Genomic DNA, 25875 nt, shown 5'->3' with positions numbered 1-25875 from the left:
GAATTATATAGACCGATACAATTTTAATTTCAATAATATTTTGTATCATTCCCTTGACTGTAACATTTGCAAAGAGATGACAATTATTTGTAGTCAACTTTGTTGTGAAGTTATCTGTGGTCTGTGACAGATAAACATCTTGATTATGTTCAGCAGAGACCTGTGTAATCAGTACAGTGAAAGGAAAAAAATAACGGCACACTTCATTGTTATACGAGTGGTCTGAACGAGCGTTTTCAAGTGCAACTTTAGTAACAAAGGTTTTGGGAAATAGCGAAGATATTTAATGATGCTCCTACCAAGATTCCAACGATGAACTTAGCCTTAAAATGGCTTTGGGAAACGGGGTCCTGTACTGGTGGAAGTTGGGGGTGAGTATTTCACGTGAGAGAAGGCCATGGAGCTGAAGGTTGCCAGTCTTTATATTTACCCATAGGCAGAGACACAGACTATAAAAAAGCAGAACCGCCACAGTTGTCATAGCACTGAGGAAGAACATCACAGTCATTTAGGTTTTGTCCCTCTGGTCATATTAAAATAGCATGGCAGTGTAGCAAGCCACTGCAATTATATAGTGATACTAGCAAATATAAGACATTGGAGTCTGAGACATAGGGAAATAAATCACCTTCAATTATATTTTCTGCATCCCCAGTAGCCGACGCTAATGGCGAAAGCTAGTCTTACTGGGGTCCGACACATAACGAAAAAGATTTTACAGATAAAAGACTTTACAATTTAAAACATTAACATGTAGTGTCAGCATGTGTGCACGCATCTATCAGTTACACATAACATGTCAGTATGTACACACAACAAGCAGGTCACATGGGGCAGAGCCTTTGTGCCTTGCGGTGTTGCTTTAATTGTTTTTTTAAAACCAGGTTTGCTGTTCAGTGGCGCTATATGCGATGGGAGTCCCATGCACTCATGGCTCTATATAATACTGTATGTTTCCTTAAATTTGTTCTGGACTTGGGGACTGAAAAGACCCCTGGTGGCATGTCTGGTGGTGGTGGTGGGGGGGGGGGGGGGGCATGCATAGTATTAATATTAGCCCTCTGATTACAGTGAAGAGCGAGAACAATTTGGGGCGGCCTAGTGGTTAGAGCGTTGGGCCTGTAACCCGAAAGGTTGCTAGATTGAATCCCTGAGCTGACAAAGTAAAAATCTGTCGTTCTGCCTCTGAACAAGGTAGTTAACCCACTGTTCCTAGGCCGTCATTGTAAATAAGAATTCTTAACTGACTTGCCTAGGAAATTAAAAAATAAATCCTGTTCTGGGCCAGCTGCATTTTAACTAGGTCTTTCATTGCAGCACTTGACTATATGACTGGACAATAATCAAGATAAGATAAAAACTAGAGCCTACAGGACTTGCTTTGTGGAGTGTGGTGTCAGACCTCTCCCCATGTTTACAGCTATTGAATCTATACGTTCTGACCATGACAGTTTACAATCTAAGGTAATACCAATGAATTTTGTCTCGTCAACTTGTTCAACCATTCATTACCAGATTCAGCTGAGGTCTAGAACTGTTTGTACCAACTACAATGCTTTTAATTTGAGATATGTGCACAATGAGTTTATTACTGGCCACCCATTCCAAAATGGACTGTAACTCCTTGTTACGGGTTTCAGTGACTTCGTTAGCTGTGGTTGCTGACGTGTATATGGTTGAATCCTCAGGACACACATGCTTTGTTTAATTCTAGTGGCAGGTCATTGGTAAAAATAGAAAAGAGTAGAGTACCTAGAGTGCTGCTCTTCAGTACACCACACTTTACATGTTTGACATTAGAGAAGCTTCCATTAAAGAAAACCCTCAGTTCTATGAGATAGCTCTGAATCCAGGTTGAAAAGCCATAACACATACATTTCCTCAACAACAGGTTGTGGTCAATAATATCAAAGGCTGCACTGAAATCCTCTCAGCAATTTCTTTCAATCAATCATGTCATTTGTGTCAGTGCAGTACATGTTGAATGCCCTTTTCTATAAGCATGCTGAAAGTCTATTGTTAATTTGTTTAGAGAAATAGCATTGTATTTGGTTAAACACCATTTTTCCCCTAACAGTTTGCTAAGAGTTGGCAGCAAGCTGATAGGTCTGCTTTTAGAACCAACAAAGGCAGCTTTACCACTCTTGGGTAGCGGAATGAATTCGACTTCCTTCTCAGATTAAAGAATGACAGAGAGGAGTGGCTATAGAGTCAGCTTCCCTCCTCGGTAGTTTTCCACCTAAGTTGTCAATGCCCGGAGGTTTGTCATGATTGATCGATAACAATTTTTCCACCTTTACCACACTAACTTAAAAAATTCTAACTTACAATGTTTTTATTTCATTATTTGTTTATTTATGCATGAGTACGATGGCACACTATTCGTTGGTGGCATTTCCTACCTAAGTTGGCCCACTTTGCCAATTAAGTAATCATTCAAATAATTGGCAACATCAAGTTTGTTTGTGATAAATAAGCCAACTGATTTGATGAAAGTCAGAGCTGAATTTCTCTTTCTGCCCATAATGTAATTTAAAGTATTCCAAAGTGTTTTTCCATCATTCTTTATATCATATATCTTGGCTTCTCAATACATTTTCTTCTTCTTTTTGTTGACTTTAGTCACATGATTTGTCAATTTGCAGTAAGTCAGCCAGTCAGATGTGCAGCCAGACGTATTAGCCACTCCGTTGGCCACGTCTTTCAGCCTTAACAATTTTAACAGTCAGTTTCTTAACAGGTGCATGTTTATCAATAATTGGAAGAAGTAATTTCATAAATTCTTCAAGTGCAGTGTCTGGATGCTCCTTATTAATCACATCAGACCTACAAATATTTTAACATCATCACATAAGAGTCACAGCAAAATATTTTGTATGATCTCTTACACACTATTTTATGCATGGCTTTTGGAACTTTGGCTTTCCCGGACATAGCCACTATATCGTGATCACTGCATCCAATGGGTACGGATACAGTTTTAGAACAAAGTTCTACAGTATTAGTAAAAATGTGATCAATACATGTGGATGATCTTGTTCCTGTAGTGTTTGTAAACACCCTGGTAGGCTGATTAATAACCGGAACCAGATTACAGTCACTGGTTACAGTGAAAAGCTTCCACTTGAGTAGACATCATGATGAAAACCTGTCAATATTCAGCTCCCCAAGAAAGTAGACCTCTCTGTTTACATCACATACACCATCAAGCATTTCACACACATGATTTATATACTGACTGTTAGCACTTTGTGGTCTATAGCAAGACCCCAAAAGAATAAGCTTTAGATGAGGCAAGTGAACCTGCAACCACAACACTTCAAAAACACTTGACATGAGATATACTGTAAGCATTACAGGGATATGGCTCTGAATATATACACCAACGCCTTCCCCATAGGAATTCCTGTATCTTCTATATATGTTATATCCTTGTAGTGATTGCTACAAAGGAATTATCTAAATTAATCTCAGAAATGGCTAATATATGAATGTTATCTGATGTTAGCAAGTTATTGATTTCATGAACCTTATTTCTAAGGCTACATATATTGTCAATATGGGCTATTTTCAGCCCTTTCCTGGGTAGCTTACCAGTGATAGACATAACATGGAAAAGAGCAAAGCAATGAAACATTCAGCAGTCGATTAATCAGTTGGTGTTGGTAAGTTTGTTCGTGTGCTGCTGGGTTGAAGCTACTAACCTATAGGCTTGGCTCCCTCATCCATTCCAGGCTTTTGGGAGGGAGGACAATGAGCCTGTCATAGCAGATGTAAGCCATGTCACCAAGTGCTCTAGCAGCTTTCATGGCTGGGATAAGTTCTTTCCTCTTCTGGCGCACAGCTGCAGGATAGTCCTCGTTGAGGAAGATATAAGTTCCTCTCAAGTTCTTGGCACTTTCCAGAACAGCTGTCTTGTCCTTTAACCTCAGGAACTTGACCACTATCAACCTGGGCCCGTCACCTGGGCTGGTGATGGGTTTTCCAGTCCTGTGGGTGCGCTCCACCTCAAATCTTCCTGTGATCAATCTTCAGTTTCTTTGAGATAACTTCCCTCACTTTGTCTTTAGACCCCATTCAGGTCTTATGTGGAGATTCTGCAATTCCTTCCCCAACAATGTTGTTCCACCTTGATTGTCCCTCGAGAATCTGATTTCTCAGTCATTGTAATCATGGATTCACATACAGAAATGTCCTCTCTCAATGACTTAGATTGCTGTCACCTTGCAGTTTTGTTTAAACTCATCGAGCTGACCCTGGGAGAACTGCAAACTGCTCTTCGGGTCCTGTACCCCTCAGGTAGTTCATTATTTTATTAGTTGAATCCACCAGTATTTAGACAACACTTGAAGCCATTTTCTTGTTGTAACAACTGATTGTAGAACAATTTTTGTTAGTTTAAAAGATCACTCACCGGTGATAGACATCACAGTCCTCAACTGTACTCCCACTGGCTTTGGTCTTTGTCATAGTAGCAACGCAGGCTACGTTGTTACTCCTCGCAGTTCCAGAAAGGGCAGGTCACAAGGAAGATTGAAACAGCAGGGATCTAGACAGACACAAACCCGGGACAATCAGTTATCCCAGCTACAAGGGATAATCCCGTCGCAGGCGGCATTCAAGTCAAGAAAACCCCTCTAGCTTGATAGGCAGCTAGGCCAGCTGCTATGCCAAGCAGTTCCCCAGATCCTTGATTGGCAGGATCCATGGACAGTTAGTTGCTGAGACCGCTGCTGACACAAACCGCATCGCAGGACCCCAAAAAAGGTAGCTAGCTAGTAACTTTTTCAATAGAACAGTTGAGACTCAAAACAAACGAGCTTTCCCTCAATTCAACAGGAAGTTAAAAGAACACCCTGCGTTCTGTTAGACAGGTAACTCTCAAGCCACGATCAGTGAAATAAATTGCCACAGAGTACATGATTCTATATCTCTGTACATAATTTTATTTACATGGTACAATTTTGCTGTAATGTTGGGTAACAAGATTATATGTGCGGTACATAAATATAAAGATGGTTTGTACAAACTTGCATAACTAAAAAGGGTTAAAATGAAAAAGGTGAAATCTCACAGCCCTACCGAGAGACTAGAGCTGAGCAGCCAGACACAAAAAAAAAAGTCCACTGGATCAGTTCTGACTACTGAGGAACACAGGTACTTGCACACAATACTCAGCCACCATCCATCCATCCATCAAATGGCATACATTAGACATGTGTTTAATACATAGCATGTGATTTGCACTACACAATATAAATCAGAAATATATCACACATTTTCTGGGAAATATTGATCAAAAGATTAGTGGACCTAACCCTTCCAACCTCAGCAATCTGGTTAATTTAGGCTATTTGTCATTGATACAACAACCCAAGCAAAACATCCCATATCCTCAAATAAGATCACAGAATGTGCATCAGCACTGTCACATGACAACAGTTTGGGGTCACATGACCCGATCTCAATTGCAGGAAGTGAACGGTCTTCCGCCAGTCTCCCATCCAGCCAGACAAAGGCAGCGCCAAGTTTCCCCTTCAAATACACATTACATCACAGCATCAGACCTAAATACTTTTTAGAAACCCCATCTTTAACGGATACAAGTAAACCTAAGCAATGGTTTTTAGTGCAGCACACATTGCAGGAAGAATGAACCAGTGGAGCAGGCTTGTATGAGTACACTGATATTCTGTTTGATTCAGATGAATCTGATGAGAACCTATAGGGCTGGAACAGAACACATCCATCCTCCAAGTGTCAGTGCCGCTTTCACCATTCATACTGGATGATCATTTCATAAGCATCTTGAACAGGTTGTTCTTTAGGTGATAAAAAAAATAAAAGACTTCATTTGTTAAAGTCACTTCTTCACATCTGATCTCACAATAGAGAATGTGCTTGGGGGTCTCCCCTGAATTGAGGCCCCATACAGCACAGACACAAACATGTCTGGTAGTACATATAAATGGACTGATCCGGTCGGGGCTGTAACAGTCTCATAGGCTACAAAGTCCCCCCTCTCCTCAGAAAAATCTCATAAATACAGAGTCAAAGTAGTAAACTCATGACAACCACAACACATCAGACCGCCTACTTGACAACAATCAGATTCCCAAAAAACACTAAGAATTAAGCCAGGTCCAGGCGTCCCTGGAAAAAGAGTGTCCTAGTCTGCTGATTTTTTTTTTTGTTCTTCTTTTGTCTTTAATTTTTTGTAAAATCGTAAGCTCAGACAGAAAACAGAAGAAAAATGTGATCGTTCATGCATTGCAGATAACTGGATTCCCCCCATACTGTAAAAAAAAAAAAAAAAAAACTAGTCCTTTAGAACGCAGGTCAAGCGCGAGTCCTTTTTTTGCCAATCACTCCAAGTGTTCAAGGTCAAAGTGAGAGAAGGTCTTATATTCTCTGGATCTTGTCAGCCACCACTACAGGGTTCTCCTTGCGGATCTTGGCGGCGGCATCGGCTTTGTAGTCATACGGGCAGTTGTGCTTGTCTGAATAACGGTGGAGTCCACAGAACAGGTTCCCACAGCGGCAGTCAAAACCTGACAGAGCAAAAAGGCACAGTGAGTCAGTCACACTAATAGACCCAGCTCATATCACCTCTGCGCAGTGTATCCTATACACAATCATAGAGAGGCACATAAGCCATAGTCTTGACTGAGGTCTGACTGAATAAGCAACAATGTTAGGCAGTACTGGATTGTTTGTCCTCACCTGTAAGGCCAACCTTCTTGCGGCACATGAAGCACCTGTTCTTTTTCGGTTTGGCAGAGTCGGGTGATTTGGATTCATCACTGCCGGCAGCACTAGGAGGGGAAGCTGAGGCGGTGGGCTGAGTGACCACTGGAAAGACCAGAAAAATAAGACATCAAAACAACAGAGCCCAGAGACTATTCACAACCACCTCCCATCACAGGCCTGTAACCACTCACGTGACCCCCACCCAATGAGGCACTGAACACCCATATGAATCAGACACGCACCAGGTTCTGCAAGCTCTGCTTTAGGCGACGCTCCTTCCTCTTCACAGGAAATGCTCATCTCGGTCATCTGTTGGGTAACAGGAAGAGCTGCTGCCCCACTACAGTGAGAGAAAGAGAACAGGTGCTATAGGCTAAAAATAATCATCCACTTCATACTAGCAATCTCATTCAGATGTAACAATATAACAAACATGGTGCGAGAGAAGTGAGTCATTTGGTGATACTTGGTCTTAAAGAATGGTTTCCATGGTCATTTCAGAGTAGCAACAGACCCTCACCTGGCAGCTTCGGCCTCCGCTTCAGCAGCAGCAGCATTATTCAAGGATGCCTCAATTCTCTGGATGGTCGAGGTCTCCATTGTGGGGCTACTGGACACACTGCCACCTAAATGAAACAATACATGATTAGATTAACAAAGAGAAAATGCACTGACTGCAAAAACATGGCGTTGTAAGGCATCTGCTTCTCAAACAGATAAAGATGAACAAAACCAATTATGGAGGAAAGGCAGATCTTACCCATTGCACTCAGGGGGCTCACTCCATTGTTCTGTCTGGTCAGGTGGTCCTTATAGCAGACAGAGCACATGCCACTGGTCCTGGGGTTTCCAAAGAAACCACAGCCGGTGGCACAAAGCATGGGCGCTTGGCTCTGATTGGTCTCCTGTGCCATCTTTGCTGATTGAATTGTCCTGGACATAATTAAAATAGAGATTCCTTAGAAAATGGGAATACATTTTTTAAATAACACTTTCAATATAAAACACTGGTCAAAAGTTATGGTTTTGAGTTTTGAAAATGCAGATTTCTGAACGCTAATGTGACCTCTGCCAATAGAAGATACTGAACCCACAACCTAAGAAGCAACATGCCTACTCCAGCATTCTCAGGACAGTCCTGTAATCACTGCAGCATTGAGCTGCTTGCCACCATTAAAAAAAATCCCTGCCCCTTAATTCAGGTAACCATAGATACCCAACCATTGTCCCATTACGGCGTCAGAGCACAGCGTCGCCAGTGAGGCCATCTTCCTTTTGACTTTGAACTAAGACTACTACTACGACCACTACTAAGACTAAGTTGGCAAACAACCTGAAAGGGTGCATGCACACTGCCACCTAGAGTCTTGTTTGAACAGATATAAAGTAGGGTTGGGCGATGTCTGGAATCCTGCATCACAACTGATAATGGCGCTAACACTTGTTGGAATGGCCATGGCTGAACTGTTTCGGCCACAATCTCAATGTTACAAACAATTCTCTGAAGCAGGAAAAGGCCAACACTGACATAGCATTTGGTGTCCGTCGAGCTATCAATGGTGTGTTCTCCGAAAAGCTAGCCGAGAAGAGAACTGCGTGATGAGCTCAGACTCACTCAACACTACCCAATCAAACTATTAATTATTGTTTTAAGATTGTCATATTATGGATCGTTTGGCAATTCGATTTTTAGGACCCCTTTGGGTATAAATAAAATATTGAATTTGGCCTACTACTATAGCCCAGAGAAATGCATCGAATGACACATTCATAAATGGCAAAACAGTCAAAAACAAATCATAAGAAACCAGGTTTAAATGTTTAGCTTACATCTAGGAGATACAAGAAAGTTCTAGACAGAGACACACTGAACAAAAATATAAAATGCAACATGTAAAGTGTTGGTCCCTTGTTTCAAGATAATCCATCCACTTGACAGGTGTGGCATATCAAGATGCTGATTAAACAGCATGATCATTACACAGGTGCACCTTTTGCTGGGGACAATTAAAGGCCACACTAAAATGTGCAGTTGTGTCACAACACAATGCCACCGATGTCTCAAGTTGAGGGAACGGGCAATTGGGATGCTGACTGCAGGAATGTCAACCAGAGCTGTTGCCAGAGAATTGAATGTCCATTTCTCTACCATAAGCTGCCGCCAATGTAATTTCAGAGAATTTGGTAGTCCGCACCGGTGCGTCAATCGACTCTAGGTGGTTAAAGCCAGAAAAATATAAAATGCTTGTGTTCCTTGTCAGAAACCTTTTTGTAAGATATGGCTAAAATAATAGGCAGAAGGGTTTTATTGCCACTTATCGAAAGCGCTGCTGTAGAAGCTTATGCAATGCCCTTTGCTCAATTCAAGGCTATGAATAAACCCTTCAACAATATTATAAACATTTGTTTATATGTTTAACATGTACAAGTAACGTGCACTGGAAGTGCTATTGACAGCCTGGTGTAGGCCTATATAATTGACTGTTTGGTTTGCAAGGAGGGATTTTCCAGCAGCACACAATTAGTTTATCCTAAAGCTTTGGTCAGGTGAAGGCCAGAAATGCATATGTTTGCTTAAACTTCTCATTTGATTAATCCATTTTGTACTAGATGGTTCTCGCTCTGTCAATACTACTTGTACCATGTTTTTATTTAGGCTATTCACAAACATAAAACTGAGAGACTCAGTTAATGGCTTCTTACATTCATTTGAAGGTTGGTCATGAAAGAGTAGGCTATATGGGGCAGCAGGGCGGCCTAGTGGTTAGAGCGTTGGACTAGTAACCGGAAGGTTGCAAGTTCAAACCTCCAAGCTGACAAGGTTGTTCTGCCCCTGAACAGGCATTTAACCCACTGTTCCTAGGCCGTCATTGTAAATAAGAATTTGTTCTTAACTGACTTGCCTAGTAAAATAAAGTTTAAAAAAAAAAATATTTAAAAAAATGTTTAAGCCAACAGGTCACATTCAAATAGAATGATGATTGGGGGGGAAAAGGGAAAGTAAGCTTTTAAAACAAGCCAGACAATGGAGAGAGTCCGCTGCAAAAGGCCCATGATCATCCGACATTGAAGAGGTGAGAGAAATGTTCAGACATTCTGCACAGCTTTTGGCACCATATACATTCATTAAAATAGACTATGGCAAATAAGAATAGGTAGGTCTTTTGGTATGTTTCCTGATGAGTGCTGCCCGACTCCAGCTGTGCCAGCCAAGTTAAAACAAGCTAAACTAGCGTCTTGTTAAAAATTCTACTTGCTTCCATCACATCACGACGTCAAACATTGTTGATCTCCAATTACATTGTAGTATCGCCCAACCCTTATTAAGTAAAGGATGGCGATTTACCGCAATCTGTAGTTATGGAAGGTTTCTTTAACTACTTAAAATGGTGAAAGTCCTCAATGGCGCTGCCCATGCTAAAGCAGGCTTCTGGGCACTAGGGTCCTCTATCTACGGGTTCAACTCAACTCGCTCACAGTGGGTTTATTTGGAGGCACATTGAATGTTCCCTAAACAGAGATTTGATAATCCCAGGGTTTTAATAGCCTCGCTGTCTGTAGGTAGTTTTTTTATTTATACATATATATATATATTTTTTTACAACATTCATTTCAGCACCATCTGTCAGTCACTCTTTCAGCACTATGTTTATCAGTTGGGGTTTAGACCCAGTTAGAATTTAAACCTTGATAGCACCACAGGTGAGTTCATCACAGTAAATGTGTGGCTGCCTGCCTGGTTATCGTCAACAGACAAGACAGGGGTCTAAACAGATGGCGGGATGTGAAAACAGTGTTCAATCATTGGCAAGAAGCAACCAGTCCTTCTGGTTGCATCACTCACTATCATGTCCAGAGATGAACAGAGTGGTATGTGAACCTTTCCCCAACCCAGAGCGTTCTGATCAGCTACAAACAACTGGGATAGTGGTACAGTAACAGTCTTAAGGCAGGTTGATAAATACTCCAAATTAAGTAGCCAGTTTCCATTAGCGTAACCGTAGCCAACTAGTCTGTTCATGGAAGAAAACGAAAAGCAAGTTGAGGCACTTGTATCAGTCTTCTAGGAACCGAGGAGTGCCGCGCAGGGGTGGAGACTCACAAGCCCATGCCACGCTTTCTAGCGAAATGCGTCAGAGGTTTCCCCCAGAAAGGCACTTCAATCGCCGCATCACGTGTATGCCTGCTGACTGCAGTGCTCTTTGCTGCCCCAAACTCGCAAGGACGGGGTATTAGCTTTCGTCTGTCACAAGGGTGCAATGTGACAGGCTGATCTCAAAGGCGCACCCACACGACCTCGCTACGCTATTTATAGGTAACCCTGGAAGCCCCACTAAAGTTTGGTTACGTCACCAAACCGTAGCGCCTGCTCACAGAGAGACGGGTCCGTTCGTAATTTGTTTCTACAGAAACGTGTGGAGGGCGCTCACGGTTTGACTGAGATATGGTAAATGTTTACATACAAGCTGCAATGCCACACACACACGCCTTGAATTGTATTGACAAGAGCGGTGGCTTTGCCTTACACATATATAATAACCCGTGTGTTCCTAGGTAGCTACACTACAAGCCAACACCAACAGTCCCATCTCTTAGCACATATGATTTTGATGTCTGCAATACCGATGAGCCCCCCCATTAATCAACTAACAATGTTATACAAAACTACAATGGATCTATCATTATCCATTTAATAAATCCCCCACACAGACTGGCAAGCTAGTTGGGACAACAGTTCCGGGGAACGAATCAGACGGTGCAATACCAGTACAGCTAGAATAAAGGCCTCGATTGCTCTTTAAATCCACTGAGTCACGCTAGGCTACGTAGCTAGTGAAGATTGTAATTCCGACATCTAACTAAGTTAGCCTACCATCACTGTACTACCAAACAACGTCGTGATAGATGTTCAGCTAACTACAAATGATCATACAGCAGTAATTACTATGATCCAGCAAGATAACTAGTGAAATGTGGTTCATCCAAATCACGACGATTACCGTTAGCTAGCGAAGGTTAGCGCTTTGTCTTTTCCTTTTGTTCCCGTTTTGTCAATTCAACATGAACAAATGTAGTTCTTCCAGTAATTGATGTATACCAAAATATCTGTAGCGACAGTCAAATAAAACGGATGTCAATTTAAACAGACTTTAGGGACGTTAATCATGTAAAATATTCGAAGGTTGAGCAGGTGGCATCGAGTTGATCCACATCAGTCAAGCTAGCTTAGCTAACGACGACGAATACGGATTCAGATAGTTGCCGTTTTAGGTCGGCGCTGGCTCATGAGAAGCCTTTGGACGATAAGTCCTACTTGCTAACAATTGTTTTCCGCGGTGTAATAAAAATAATTTAAAAAAAGATACAATTGTTTGACCCTCCAAATAAACAGCCAGCTAACGTTAACTAGCGTAACTTAACCCCTCATTTATTGGGAAAAAAGTACACATCTGTATTTAGTTAGATATTGACCCTCATTGTGTAATCGTAAAGTAATGAAACTAGGTTTAAATAGCTAGTTAAACAAATGTAAGTTGTATTTTAACGGTAAAACTAGCTCGTTAGCTACCGTTATCGATACCCTTTCAAAGACACTCAACAGCCAGTAACGTTCGTTAAACATCAACAATACTTTGCTTTTCATAACGCGCAAGCTAGTTCGCTGGAAAATATTTTGTAAAGGAGTTTAACTTACCGTCAGAACTAGTGTTTTTACACTGTAACGTTGGTTGGTCGTTCGCTGTACAAAAAGTCCTGGCAGACTCTCCGTTCCCCTTCCTGAGATACTAAGGGCTCCGTCTAAAAGTACGCCCGCTAGAGAAGCTACTGACTGTTTTCCGCTTCTGTTTTTTTTTTGACTTCTTTAGTACGAGTGGTAACACACGTCATGGAAAATGGCGACCCTCTGATTGGAAGACAGGAGTGTAGGGGGCACCTACTTTCGGTCGTCGCTGATATGTAACCAGTATGCAACACATACCCTAAGTATTAGCTACAATGTAACCATTTTGAATAATTATTGCGGATGTTTTGGAAAGCTGTGAATTTGAGTAGTAAACACCTCAAACAAACAACTGTCATCATTCGTAGGCTTGGACATGGTGCCCCAACAACACACAACAGGAGTAAATTAAGTCACTTGAGTAATAACTTGTTTACTTTGCACAATAGCTTACTAGAACACCCTTAAATAATAGAAGTAATCTTGGGTAGCATAAAAAAGTGTCATCTATGCAGACTGAATATCACTCCTGTCATTGATCATTATTCTGAACATGTTGAACAAAAAAAAGCACAGAAACATTACAATATTAAAGATAAGGGTTAAACAAATCAAATGGTACTCTGTTACACCGTGGTCCATTTGCATCGGAAGTTGTCAACTCTAGTACAATTGTGTGATCACATTTTGAGGTGATGAGTGAAAAAGTATTTTGTTGCCCTCAATGGTCTTTAATTTGATCAAAGGACCATTGATAGAATGGGAGGGAAGGGGGGTGAAACTTGTTGATTTCACACTGATGATGTCCTAAGAACTAGGCAAAGACCATTAGATTAAAAAAAAACAAATCTCATGCCCAGCTGACTGCTTCACATCAAGAACATTTAATCCACTATTAATTTGCTCAACCCAAAATAGAACAGCACTTGCATCTTTACAATTAGCATGTTATCTTTGAGATTGGAATGACTCCGCGAAAAGGAGTCATTCCAATCTCAAAGATAACATTTGAACAATGCATATCGAACAGTATTTACAAAGTATCTATTTAAACAGTGTATATAAAAAAAAAAATGATTGTGTCAACAAATATTTTCTGTCAAACCAAAAATGAGAGCTCAGAAAATCATGAACTGGTCATTTCACTATTTGCCCTTGCGGCGGAGGCAGCGTCTCGTGAAGGCCTTCTCGTCCCACTTGTTGGGGGGCAGCATGTGAGGTCCGTTATGGACACACAGGACAGTCATCTCATCTGCATACTGGAGGTTCTGAAGGAGCTGGAGAAAAACACAAACATTAATTCACAACAATCACTAGTAAGTCACCACCTCTGCAGTGACACTTACCTTGGGTGTGATGAAGAAGTACTGGGAGGTTGTCTCCTTGCAGGCTGTCCGTACAACAATGTCAAAGACTCTCCTTTCATTGACTGGGTCCATACCCTGGGTAGAATAGGAAGAAACAAAGCCTGTGTGAATACAGTCTGGATGTGCAAGTGATTTTACCACTTAAGCAGGCAGCAGTTGGTGTCTGTTACATACCTGGTTGATCTCATCCACCACTCGGAAGGGACAGCGGTTGAGCTCTTGCAGGGCCATGAGGTAGAGCATTGTGGAGACACTGCGCTCCCCTCCACTCTGGTGGTGTGCTGTGAGCTCGTGGAGCTGCGTGCTGCTACGGAACTTCACCCGGATACGGATCCCGTATTTATCATACTCCTCCTGCAGGGAGCAGACACCAGTAAGACAGACAGACTTACTACATTTAGGGTTGTCACGATACTGGATTTTCCTTGGCAAAAAGGGAAAGAAAGGAGACTAAACTATTTGGCCCTTAAAAAAAAAAAAAACTACTGTATGTAAAATATTGTGTGCTATAGCTTGGAAAAAAATACGTGATTCTGGGTGACAACATAAGGCTTTTTGTTTCCAACATTAGGACTGTTTTCCTCAGGAAATTCAAGCCACTTCATGTTGTTTCTTTGCCACAATACCCCTGAATATCACGATACTGGTTGTTAAAGTTCATGTTAAGTATCCTTCTATTTCTGTTATTACGGGGCTATCGCTCTGTTAATTAGTGCACCTGCGCAGGAGTCTTGTGGTTGATGAACCTGGCCTGAGTGCAATGGCAACCACATAGTGTGCTAATACGGTTTAGTAAACATTGTTAAACTGGAACCTTGTCGTTGTGTCATTTCGATTGCCACCTCGGTTCGACAAGAATAAAAATGAACGTTGAATCTAGACACGGGTTACTAATCTGGACGGGAAAAGGCAGCACTTGTGGTATTATCGCTCGATGGAAGAGCGAGAGAGACAGAACTGGAAATATCCCTTGAGGATTTGAACAAGGATGACTGTATGCAAACTTTGATTAGAGCACTGGATTAGGTGTTTCTTAAAGAGAAAGACCGTGCCTACGAGGCATATTCAAACGGACAGTGTGTTAGAGATATTTTGTTTGCAATGACGGACTACCTCATTGATTTTGAACAGAGGTACAATAGGATGCGCAAGTACGAGATGGTTCTCCCGGATGCAGTGTTCGCTTTCAAGTTGCTAGATACTGCCTGACTGGATGGTAGGGAGAAACAGTTGGCTTTGACTGCTTGTACTGTGCTGACTTGAGTCAATGAAGTCGGCACTAAAAATAATTTTTGGTGAAAAGACGTCTGTCACACCAATAACAGATGGAATGCAAGTGAGTGACACAGAATATTACACTGAGCAGCAGAGTAAAGACACCAACAAGTCACATACTCAAGACAACCAGAAGAGGGCGCCATTTCCAGGCACAAATCCACTAGACAAATATGGAAGGAGATCAAAATGTGCTATTTGTCAAAGCACTTACCATTGGGTTAAAGACTGTCCTAAAAAAATGAACAATTTAAACTAACAGGAAAATGTAAACAGAGAGAGCAGTGTAACACACTGTTTTCAAACAAATCTGCTTCTGATACGGAGATCTTTATAGTTGAATCCTTACGATCTGTTGTGATTGATACTACATGTGCACACACATAGTGTGTGGTGCAAAATGGCTTGATCGCCATGTCAGTGAACTAAACATGAAAGTAGTACAAAACATGATTGGCACACTAAGCTACAGAGCTTTCAAATTTGGAGATGGGAGAATCGTCCATTCTACCAAGAGAGTCAAATACCAGCAAAATTGGTCAGACTAAGTGTCACATTGAAACAGAGGTGGTCCCTACAGATATCCCCTTACTATTAAGTAAAGCTTCCCTCAAGAAGGCAGTGGATGTACTAGGAATAAAAAATGACAAGGCAGTGATGTTTAAACAACCAGTGACCCTTGAACTTACTACCTCAGGCAACTATTGTGTAAACATTTTAGACAAAAGACAGAGTCCATGTAAAAATGAGATTCTGACGGACACAGAGCACATGGAGTGTACAACAAACGAGTTGACTGTCAAGAGTGGAAAGGACCGGGAGTAGTCATTGGCCAAGATGGTGTGGTGATATTTGTGAGACACCATTGTCAGGGTGCGTCACTCAAGGAAAGTAAACGATCAACAAGATGGAGGGTCTGTTGCTGAGAATCAGCCTGCTAATGAAAAATGACAAAAAGGACACATTAACAGACACAAACCTACCAGATGTCACATCCAATGATATGGACACAAACTGACACAGGAAATGGAGCAGACACCTTCAACCATGCCACAGGTAATATTGTTGCGCGTTCAAATGAGGAAAACATTCAACAGCCACATGTGTTAAGACAACATGGTTGTTCCAATCTGAAAACTGGACAAACTTAAATCCATGGACAGAGAAAGTGGTACTCCGCATACAGCAACCGTCATTGGACGAGCAGGATAAGCCAAAGGAAAACAGCAGAACTGGTACAACTTGCAGTACTCTGAACCAGCTACACTTTCTGGTACAACAGGGTCAGCTGACCTGTCACTTGTAGATCATCTCAGAATTGAACCAATGGATGAAAAAAAAACACAAAAAACAGAATGACATTGAAAATGATGTACTTGAAACAAAGGATGTGTCATTTGACTCAGCTAAGCTTGATGAGCTCAGTAAGTGGAGGAACAAAAATGTGTCAAAGACATTGGCCAAAAATGTGTCTCACCAAGGTGGGTGTGTACCCTTAAAAGAGTCCTTAACTGGAATAGTGCCAAAAGCATGGCTAGTGGCTAGAGGTTTTGAGGAGCTGGCGGCTAAACAACTCCCAGAAGACTTAGACATTTGCCTCAGAGTCATGATGATGACAGTGATCTGCCAGAAAAAAAATGGAACCGTCATTCCATAGATATCAAATCTGCATTTTTGCAGGGAACAGCTGTCAGGGGACATTCACATCCGGCCGCCGTCTGAAGCTAAGAGCAAAGGAACATTGTGGAAATTAGAAAAGTGTATGCATGGTCTCGCAGATGCATCACTCTACCGGTACAACAAAGTCAAGGCAACAATGCTGAGTACAGGTGGAAACATGTCACAAGTGGATCCTGCAGTCTTGTATTGGCTTGATCAAGACTGCAATGTGACTGCAGTACTTGCCTGTCATGTTGATGACTTCATATGGGGTGGCTCAAAGACCTTTGCTACAACTGTGATTCCACACCTCAAAGCTGTTTTCCAGGTCGGCCGTGAGGAGCATGATAATTGTTATGTTGGCATAGAGTTTATTACAGTTGATGGAACAATACTGATATAACAGGAGAGCTAAATCAAGAATTTTCAACCTAGCCACATGGATTCTTCAAGAGCCGTACAAAGGAATTCCCCTCTCTGTGGAATTGAAGCTGATCAATTGAGGTCAAAGATAGGTCAAATTCTATGGGTTACTAGACAGAGTAGACCTGATGTAATGTTTGATGGCTGCAACTTGGCATCCAACAACACACCACTGTACAAATCATTCATGAAGCAAACAAAGTTGTTCATAAACTGTAATCACAACAAGTAACTCAAGTTTCACTTCAAACTCATGTGTCGGCATCGAGTAATTGTCTCTAGCCCCCTCCCAGTTAGGGGGAGTGATGAGCTCTACAGCAGAGTCTCACAACTCAATCGCTGGTTGAAAACTGTTTTCTGCCCCTCCCAAAAGATAGAATTTGTAGATAATTGGCCCTCTTTCTGGGACTCACCCACAAACAGGACCAAGCCTGACCTGCTGAGGAGTGACAGACTCCATCCTAGCTGGAGGGGTGCTCTCATCTTATCTACTAACATAGACAGGGCTCTAACTCCTCTAGCTCCATAATGAAATAGGGTGCAGGCCAGGCAGCAGGCTGTTAGCCAGCCTGCCAGCATAGTGGAGTCTGCCACTAGCAGTCAGTGTAGTCAGCTCAGCTATCACCATTGAGACAGTGTCCGTGTCGACCTAGGTTGGGCAAAACTAAACATGGCGGTGTTCGCCTTAGCAATCTCACTAGGATAAAGACCACCTCCATTCCTGTCATTATTGAAAGTGATCATGATACCTCACATCTCAAAATAGGGCTATTTAATGTTAGATCCCTTACTTCAAAGGCAATTATAGTCAATGAGCTAATCACTGATCATAATCTTGATGTGATTGGCCTGACAGAAACATGGCTTAAGCCTAATGAATTTACTGTGTTAAATGAGGCCTCACCTCCTGGCTACACTAGTGACCATATCCCCGTGCATCCCGCAAAGGCGGAGGTGTTGCTAACATTTACGATAGCAAATTTCAATTTACAAAAAAATAAAAAATAATGACGTTTTCGTCTTTTGAGCTTCTAGTCATGAAATCTACGCAGCCTACTCAATCACTTTTTATAGCTACTGTTTACAGGCCTCCTGGGCCATATACAGCGTTCCTCACTGAGTTCCCTGAATTCCTATCGGACCTTGTAGTCATAGCAGATAATATTCTAATCTTTGGTGACTTTAATATTCACATGGAAAAGTCCACAGACCCACTCCAAAAGGCTTTCGGAGCCATCATCGACTCAGTGGGTTTTGTCCAACATGTCTCTGGACCCACTCACTGTCACAGTCATACGCTGGACCTAGTTTTGTCCCATGGAATAAATGTTGTGGATCTTAATGTTTTTCCTCATAATCCTGGACTATCGGACCACCATTTTATTACGTTTGCAAATGCAACAAATAATCTGCTCAGACCCCAACCAAGGAACATCAAAAGTCGTGCTATAAATTCACAGACAACACAAAGATTCCTTGATGGCCTTCCAGATTCCCTCTGTCTACCCAAGGACGCCAGAGGACAAAAATCAGTTAACCACCTAACTGAGGAACTCAATTTAACCTTGCGCAATACCCTAGATGCAGTTGCACCCCTAAAAACATTTGTCATAAGAAACTAGCTCCCTGGTACACAGAAAATACCCGAGCTCTGAAGCAAGCTGCCAGAAAATTGGAACGGAAATGGCGCCACACCAAACTGGAAGTCTTCCGACTAGCTTGGAAAGACAGTACCATGCAGTACCGAAGAGCCCTTACTGCTGCTCGAGCATCCTATTTTTCTAACTTAATTGAGGAAAATAAGAACAATCCGAAATTCCTTTTTGATACTGTCGCAAAGCTAACTAAAAAGCAGCATTCCCCAAGAGAGGATTACTTTCACTTCAGCAGTGATAAATTCATGAACTTCTTTGAGGAAAAGATTATGATTATTAGAAAGGAAATTACGGAGTCCTCTTTAAATCTGCATATTCCTTCAAAGCTCAGTTGTCCTGAGTCTGCACAACTCTCCCAGGACCTAGGATCAAGAGAGACGCTCAAGTGTTTTAGTACTATATCTCTTGACACAACGATGAAAATAATCATGGCCTCTAAACCTTCAAGCTGCATACTGGACCCTATTCCAACTAAACTACTGAAAGAGCTGCTTCCTGTGCTTGGCCCTCCTATGTTGAACATAATAAACAGCTCTCTATCCACCGGATGTGTACCAAACTCACTAAAAGTGGCAGTAATAAAGCCTCTTGAAAAAGCCAAACCTTGACCCAGAAAATATAAAAAACTATCGGCCTATATCGAATCTTCCATTCCTCTCATTTTTTAATTTTTTTTTAGAAAAGGTGGTTGCGCAGAAACTCACTGCCTTCCTGAAGACAAACAATGTATACGAAATGCTTCAGTCTGGTTTTATACCCCATCATAGCACTGAGACTGCACTTGTGAAGGTGGTAAATTACATTTTAATGGCATCGGACCGAGGCTCTGCATCGGTCCTCGTGCTCCTAGACCTTAGTGCTGCTTTTGATACCATCGATCACCACGTTCTTTTGGAGATTGGAAACCCAAATTGGTCTACATGGACAAGTTCTGGCCTGGTTTAGATCTTATCTGTCGGAAAGAGGAAGTGGATGGCTGCAAACGTTCTACTTTTAAACTCGGACAAAACAGAGATGCTTGTTCTAGGTCCCAAGAAACAAAGAGATCTTCTGTTGAATCTGACAATTAATCTTAATGGTTGTACAGTCGTCTCAAATAAAACTGTGAAGGACCTCGGCGTTACTCTGGACCCTGATCTCTCTTTTGAAGAACATATCAAGACCATTTCAAGGACAGCTTTTTTCCATCTACGTAACATTGCAAAAATCAGAAACTTTGTCCAAAAATGACACAGAAAAATTTATCCATGCTTTTGTCACTTCTAGGTTAGACTACCTGCAATGCTCTACTTTCCGGCTACCTGGATAAAGCACTAAATAAACTTCAGTTAGTGCTAAATACGGCTGCTAGAATCCTGACTAGAACCCAAAAATTTGATCATATTACTCCAGTGCTAGCCTCTACACTGGCTTCCTGTCAAAGCAAGGGCTGATTTCAAGGTTTTACTGCTAACCTACAAAGCATTACATGGGCTTGCTCCTACCTCTCTGATTTGGTCCTGCCGTACATACCTACACGTACGCTACGGTCACAAGACGCAGGCCTCCTAATTGTCCCTAGAATTTCTTAGCAAATAGCTGGAGGCAGGGTTTTCTCCTATAGAGCTCCATTTTTATGGAACGGTCTGCCTACCCATGTCAGACGCAAACTCGGTCTCAACCTTTAAGTCTTTACTGAAGACATCTCTTCAGTGGGTCATATGATTGAGTGTTGTCTGGCCCAGGAGTGGGAAGGTGAACGGAAAGGCTCTGGAGCAACGAACCGCCCTTGCCGTCTCTGCCTGGCCGGTTCCCCTCTTTCCACTGTGATTCTCTGCCTCTAACCCTATTATAGGGGCTGAGTCACTGGCTTGCTGGGGCTCTCTCATGATGTCCCTGGAGGGGGTGCGTCACCTGAGTGGGTTGATTCACTGATGTGGTCATCCTGTCTGGGTTGGCGCCCCCCCTTGGGTTGTGCTATGGCGGAGATCTTTGTGGGCTATACTCAGCCTTGTCTCAGGATGGTAAGTTGGTGGTTGAAGATATCCCTCTAGTGGTGTGGGGGCTGTGCTTTGGCAAAGTGGGTGGGGTTATATCCTTCCTGTTTGGCCCTGTCCGGGGGTGTCCTCAGATGGGGCCACAGTGTCTCCTGACCCCTCCTGTCTCAGCCTCCAGTATTTATGCTGCAGTAGTTTGTGTCGGGGGGCTAGGGTCAGTTTGTTATATCTGGAGTACTTCTCCTGTCCTATTCGGTGTCCTGTGTGAATCGAAGTGTGCGTTCTCTAATTCTCTCCTTCTTTCTCTCTCTCGGAGGACCCGAGCCCTAGGACCATGCCCCAGGACTACCTGGCCGTGCTGCTGCTCCAGTTTCAGCTGTTCTGCCTTATTATTATTCGACCATGCTGGTCATTTATGAACATTTGAACATCTTGGCCATGTTCTGTTATAATCTCCACCCGGCACAGCCAGAAGAGGACTGGCCACCCCACATAGCCTGGTTCCTCTCTAGGTTTCTTCCTAGGTTTTGGCCTTTCTAGGGAGTTTTTCCTAGCCACCGTGCTTCTACACCTGCATTGCTTGCTGTTTGGGGTTTTAGGCTGGGTTTCTGTACAGCACTTTGAGATATCAGCGGATGTACGAAGGGCTATATAAATACATTTGATTTGAAGTTTCAGCATGTTGGAAAAGATAACACTGAAACTAGTTGTCTTCATCTGTAAGGTGCCCTAGGGAAGCATCACTGCAGGCACACAAGGTGGACATCTAATCGTGTTAATGGGTGAAGGAGGAAGATTCTCACCCATCCGTTGGCAGTCAAAAAGAATCAGAAGGGTTGTCCGAAGCACACTGGCTGGAGAAACACTTGCTCTTGCGGATGGAATTGACAATGCGATCTTTCTTGCAACTCTGTTCTCAGAGCTCACCACTGGTGAGAAAAAAATGGCACATTCTACCTGTAGTTTGTGTCACTGACAACTACTCCTTAGTTGATGCTGTGAAGTCAACCAAGTCTGTCACAGAGAAAAGACTTCGTCTTGAGATTAGCCGCATCAAGGAATTTACACAAACAGAGAATCCAGTGGATTCTGTGGTCGACCATAAAAGAAACAGCTTGCTGACTGACTAAAAAGGGCACATCCAGCAGTCTTGTGCTCCTACAGGCACTCAGTAATGGAAAGTGGCAGCTTGAGTAATACAAATAAAAACTGTCACACAACCCATTTGTAATGGGGGACTTGAATAATACTTGGACATTTAATTATGTTGTTGATGTTTTGTCTTTAAAGAAAAGTGGAAGATTGTTAAGTTGATGTTTTAAGTATCCCTATATTTCTGTTATTACGGGGCTATCACTCTGTAATTAGTGCGCCTGCGTAGGGTTCTCGTTGTTGATGAACCTGGCCTGAGTGCAATCGCAACCATGTAGTGTGCTAATACGTTTTAGTAAACATTGTTAAACTGGAACCTTGTTGTTGTGTCATTTCGAGTTAACACTGGTATGGTGACAACCCTATGTGACTGCTACTAGAGCTCCCACAAACATCTAAGACGACACTCGGGCACCTCCCCCTTAGTCCAGACAGAGTATACAGCAGGTGTTTGGCGTGCCTTACCTCGTTCTCTGAATGCAGGTCCACCTCCCCGGCACACTGCATGGAGCGGAAGAAATCACTGAACTTGTCATTGATCTGCTCTACCAGTTGCTTCAGAGGATTCAGCCAGCGCTCCTTTGCCTGTCAACACACAGAGAAGTCTTCAGGAGGGAAACATCTCTGTAGATGACATCAAACCTAGGGTGTAATCATTAGTCCAAAAAATTGCAAAACGGAAAGTTTTAAAAACAAGAGTTTCTTTTGGATAAATTCTGGTAAGTCCTTCCCCACTTGGTTCCATTTAGCAACAGAATTGGCATAATGAATTCAAACATGCACTATCCAACACTGATTTGCTAGGCATTTTCAGAAGGACATTTTTTTTAAAGCATTGAAATGATAGAATTGGCACAGACTGATTCACTAATCTGTCATTAGAGTACCTCTGATATGTTTTGTCTGTAGGTTTTCAGGGCATTGCTCTTCTCATCTAGTTCTTTCTCCAGGTTCTTGATCTCCTGCTCTCTCCTGTTGTACTCATCCACCACCTGGGGAAGGGGGGGGGGGGGGGTTTGTTACATGGTGAGGCAGAATCAATACGTGCACACGCTTTGAGGAGCCTTCTGACTTACATTCTCACTGAGGCCAGTGAAGCACTCTGCCCTGGACCTCTCCTCATTCAACATGGCGTCTATCTCATCCATAGTGTCGGGCAGCTGGCTGAAGGCCTACAGAAAACAAATGAAGAAATTCACAAATTAATGAATGCATTAAAACTGGTAGAATGAATGGAGGACTCAGTGTGGAGTTGTGCAGTACTATACTGACCGTGTGTAGGTCTGGGGGTACAGCACTCTCCCCAGGGTCCATGTTACAGATCTCCCTGGCCCTCCTCATTAGGCCCTTACACATCTCCAACAGACGGGCCTTGCGTTGCTCCAGCATGGCACACGCTTGCTGAGGGGAGAAGAGGAAACACACACACAGTGAGTACAGATGACAACTTAATGTGTGAAATTGTATGAGTGCGTGACCTGACCTCTAGGACCCTGAGCTCGGCCGAGCCCTCCCTGCAGTCAGTCTCCAGCTTGGTCTTCTCTGCTGTCATGCCCACGGTCTCAAGAGCCATGTACACCTTCTCCATACTCAACTTAGCCCTCAGCTAGAGACGGAGGGAAAAGAGAGAATGATAAAGAGAGAGAGACTTAAGGCAGTCAGTATACACCACCCAGGTTCTGTGTATCTGGAGCCTTCAGCATTAACCTGTGACTGTACCTTCATGTGGGCCATGAACTCAGCCACAATGGCCACCTTCTGGGAGTTGACTGCTGAGATCTGGGCCTTGGTCTCCTCCTCAGCCTTCTGTAGGTCAATGCCCCCCTGCTCCATCTGCCGAAGACTACACACGCACACAAGAGGAAATGGTGGGTGAGAGGAGAAAACAACAGCAGACCACATGTAACCACGCCAGCCCAGGACTTCCACATCCAGCTTCTTCACCTGCGGGATTGGCTAAGACAAGCCACCCAACAGCTGATGAAACTGGGAGTATCTGTCTAATAAAACATCATTCTGAAACAATCATTATGATTGGCTGGGCCTGGCTCCCAAGTGGGCCTACGCTCTCCCAGGCCTAGCCATGGCTGTGCACCTGCCAGTCATGTGAAATCCATACATTAGGGCCTCATTTATTTAAATTGACTGATTTCCTTATATGAACTGCAACTCAAATCATTGAAATTTGGACAGTTTGAATTTATATTTTTGTTCAGTATATTAAATGTTAGTAGCTTGGATGAAGGTGCCCAGAGTAAACTGCCTGCTACTCAGGCCCAGAAGCTAAGATATGCATATTATTAATAGATTTGGATAGAAAACACTCTGAAGTTTATGAAACTGTTTGAATGATGTCTGAGTATAACAGAACTCATATGGCAGGCAAAAACCTGAGAAAGAATCCAACCAGGAAGTGGGAAATCTGAGGTTTGTAGGTTAGGTCTTTTCCTATCCAAGATAGGAAGTGCAATCGGACAAAATGTACACTAAGGCTTCCACTATATGTCAACAGTCTTTAGAAACTTGTTTCAGGCTTCTACTGTGAAGAGGGAGCAAATAAGAGCTGTTTGACTAAGGGGTCTGGCAGAATGCCATGAGCTAAAAAAAAACGAGTTAGAAATGAAAAGGAACGCAGCTAAAGACAAAGGAATTGTCCGGTTGAAACATTATTGAAGATTCGTTAAATACATCCTAAAGATTGATTCTACACATCGTTTCACATGTTTCTACGAACTGTAATATAACTTTTTTAAACTTTTCGTCTGGACTAAGCGTTTCTGCGCCTCATGAATTTGGATTTGTGAACTAAATGCGCAAACAAAAAGGAGGTATTTGGACACAAATGGACTTTATCGAACAAAACAAACATTTCATGTGGAACTTGGGATTCCTGGGAGTGCATTCTGATGAAGACCAAAGTGAATATTTATAATGCTATTTCTGACTTCTGTTGACTCCACAACATGGCGGGTATCTGTATGGCTTGTTTTGGTGCCTGAGCGCTGTTCAGATTATTGCATAGTGTGCTTTTTCCGTAAAGCTTTTTTGAAATCTGACACAGCGGTTGCATTAAGGAGAAGTATATCTTTAATTCCATGTATAACACTTGTCTTTTCATCAACATTTATGATGAGTATTTCTTTAAATTGATGTGGCTCTCTGCAAAATCACCGGATGTTTTGGAAGCAAAACATTACTGAACATAACATGCCAATGTAAACAGATTTTTGGATATAAATATGAACTTTATCGAACAAAACATACATATATTGTGTAACATGAAGTCCTATGAGTGTCATCTGATGAAAATCAAAGGTTAGTGATTAATTTTCTCTATTTCTGCTTTTTGTGACTCCTCTCTTTGGTTGGAAAAATGGCTGTGTTTTTCTGTGACGAGCCTCTGACCTAACATAATCGCATGGTATGCTTTCGTCGTAAAGCCTTTTTGAAATTGGACACTGTGGTGGGATTAACAACAAGGCTACCTTTAAAATGGTGTATAACACTTGTATGTTTGAAGAATTTGAATTATGAGATTTTGAATTTGGCGCCTTGCACTTTCACGATCCCGTTAATGGGATTTCATCCATCTCATCCCTAAGAAGTTAATTAAATGTTACACCCCCCCCCATACCCAAACAACCTACTATTTAGGACACAAGTATGGGTATTCGGACACGGCCTGTGTGTGCCACCCACCTGTCCTGCTTGGTACTGATCTTCTGTTCCAACTGTCTCTTTTTACCCTTCATCTCCGAGAGCCCCTTTTTCTGGGCCCGTAGCTCATTGTCACAGTGATCCAGCTTGGCAGTACGTTCCTGCATGGCGCTCATCTGGACATCAATGGCCTGCATGCTCTTTTCAGCAGTCTATGCATAGCCAAAAGTTACACTTAA

At 42.4% G+C, this 25875-nt stretch overlaps 2 protein-coding genes across 2 annotated transcripts in view; both read right to left on the bottom strand.

The window, feature by feature from the left end:
• Positions 1-4923: 4923 nt before the first annotated feature.
• On the bottom strand, positions 4924-12603 carry zfand5b (zinc finger, AN1-type domain 5b). Its single transcript, XM_029651579.2, has 6 exons — positions 12446-12603; positions 7511-7683; positions 7271-7376; positions 6993-7090; positions 6724-6852; positions 4924-6551 (listed from the first exon to the last, which is right to left on the bottom strand). The coding sequence occupies exons 2-6, from the start codon at positions 7662-7664 to the stop codon at positions 6403-6405; spliced, it is 636 nt and encodes a 211-aa protein (XP_029507439.1). The 5' UTR covers positions 7665-7683; positions 12446-12603; the 3' UTR covers positions 4924-6402.
• Positions 12604-12885: 282 nt separating this feature from the next.
• Positions 12886-25875, bottom strand: part of smc5 (structural maintenance of chromosomes 5) — a 29698-nt gene continuing 16708 nt past the window's right edge. The window contains exons 15-24 of the mRNA XM_029651568.2: positions 25679-25848; positions 23699-23822; positions 23463-23585; positions 23252-23380; positions 23056-23151; positions 22867-22971; positions 22445-22564; positions 14014-14193; positions 13819-13914; positions 12886-13749 (exon numbers count right to left, since the gene is read on the bottom strand). Coding sequence (XP_029507428.1) covers positions 13618-13749; positions 13819-13914; positions 14014-14193; positions 22445-22564; positions 22867-22971; positions 23056-23151; positions 23252-23380; positions 23463-23585; positions 23699-23822; positions 25679-25848 — 1275 coding nt within the window. The 3' untranslated portion in view covers positions 12886-13617. The remainder of the gene's footprint in view (positions 13750-13818; positions 13915-14013; positions 14194-22444; positions 22565-22866; positions 22972-23055; positions 23152-23251; positions 23381-23462; positions 23586-23698; positions 23823-25678; positions 25849-25875) is intronic.

The sequence above is a fragment of the Oncorhynchus nerka genome, linkage group LG4 (assembly GCF_034236695.1).
Source record: "Oncorhynchus nerka isolate Pitt River linkage group LG4, Oner_Uvic_2.0, whole genome shotgun sequence".
Classification (NCBI taxonomy): Eukaryota; Metazoa; Chordata; class Actinopteri; order Salmoniformes; family Salmonidae; genus Oncorhynchus; species Oncorhynchus nerka.
This window is presented reverse-complemented; position numbering and strand designations above follow the sequence as displayed.

Coding starts and splice junctions, on each gene's coding strand:
- zfand5b (XM_029651579.2), bottom strand. CDS start 7,664: ATGGCACAGGAGACCAATCAGAGCCAAGCGCCCATGCTTTGTGCCACC. Junction 7,091..7,270: donor GCGGAGGCCGAAGCTGCCAG/GTGAGGGTCTGT, acceptor CTCTCACTGTAG/TGGGGCAGCAGCTCTTCCTG. Junction 6,552..6,723: donor CAAGAAGGTTGGCCTTACAG/GTGAGGACAAAC, acceptor TTGCTCTGTCAG/GTTTTGACTGCCGCTGTGGG.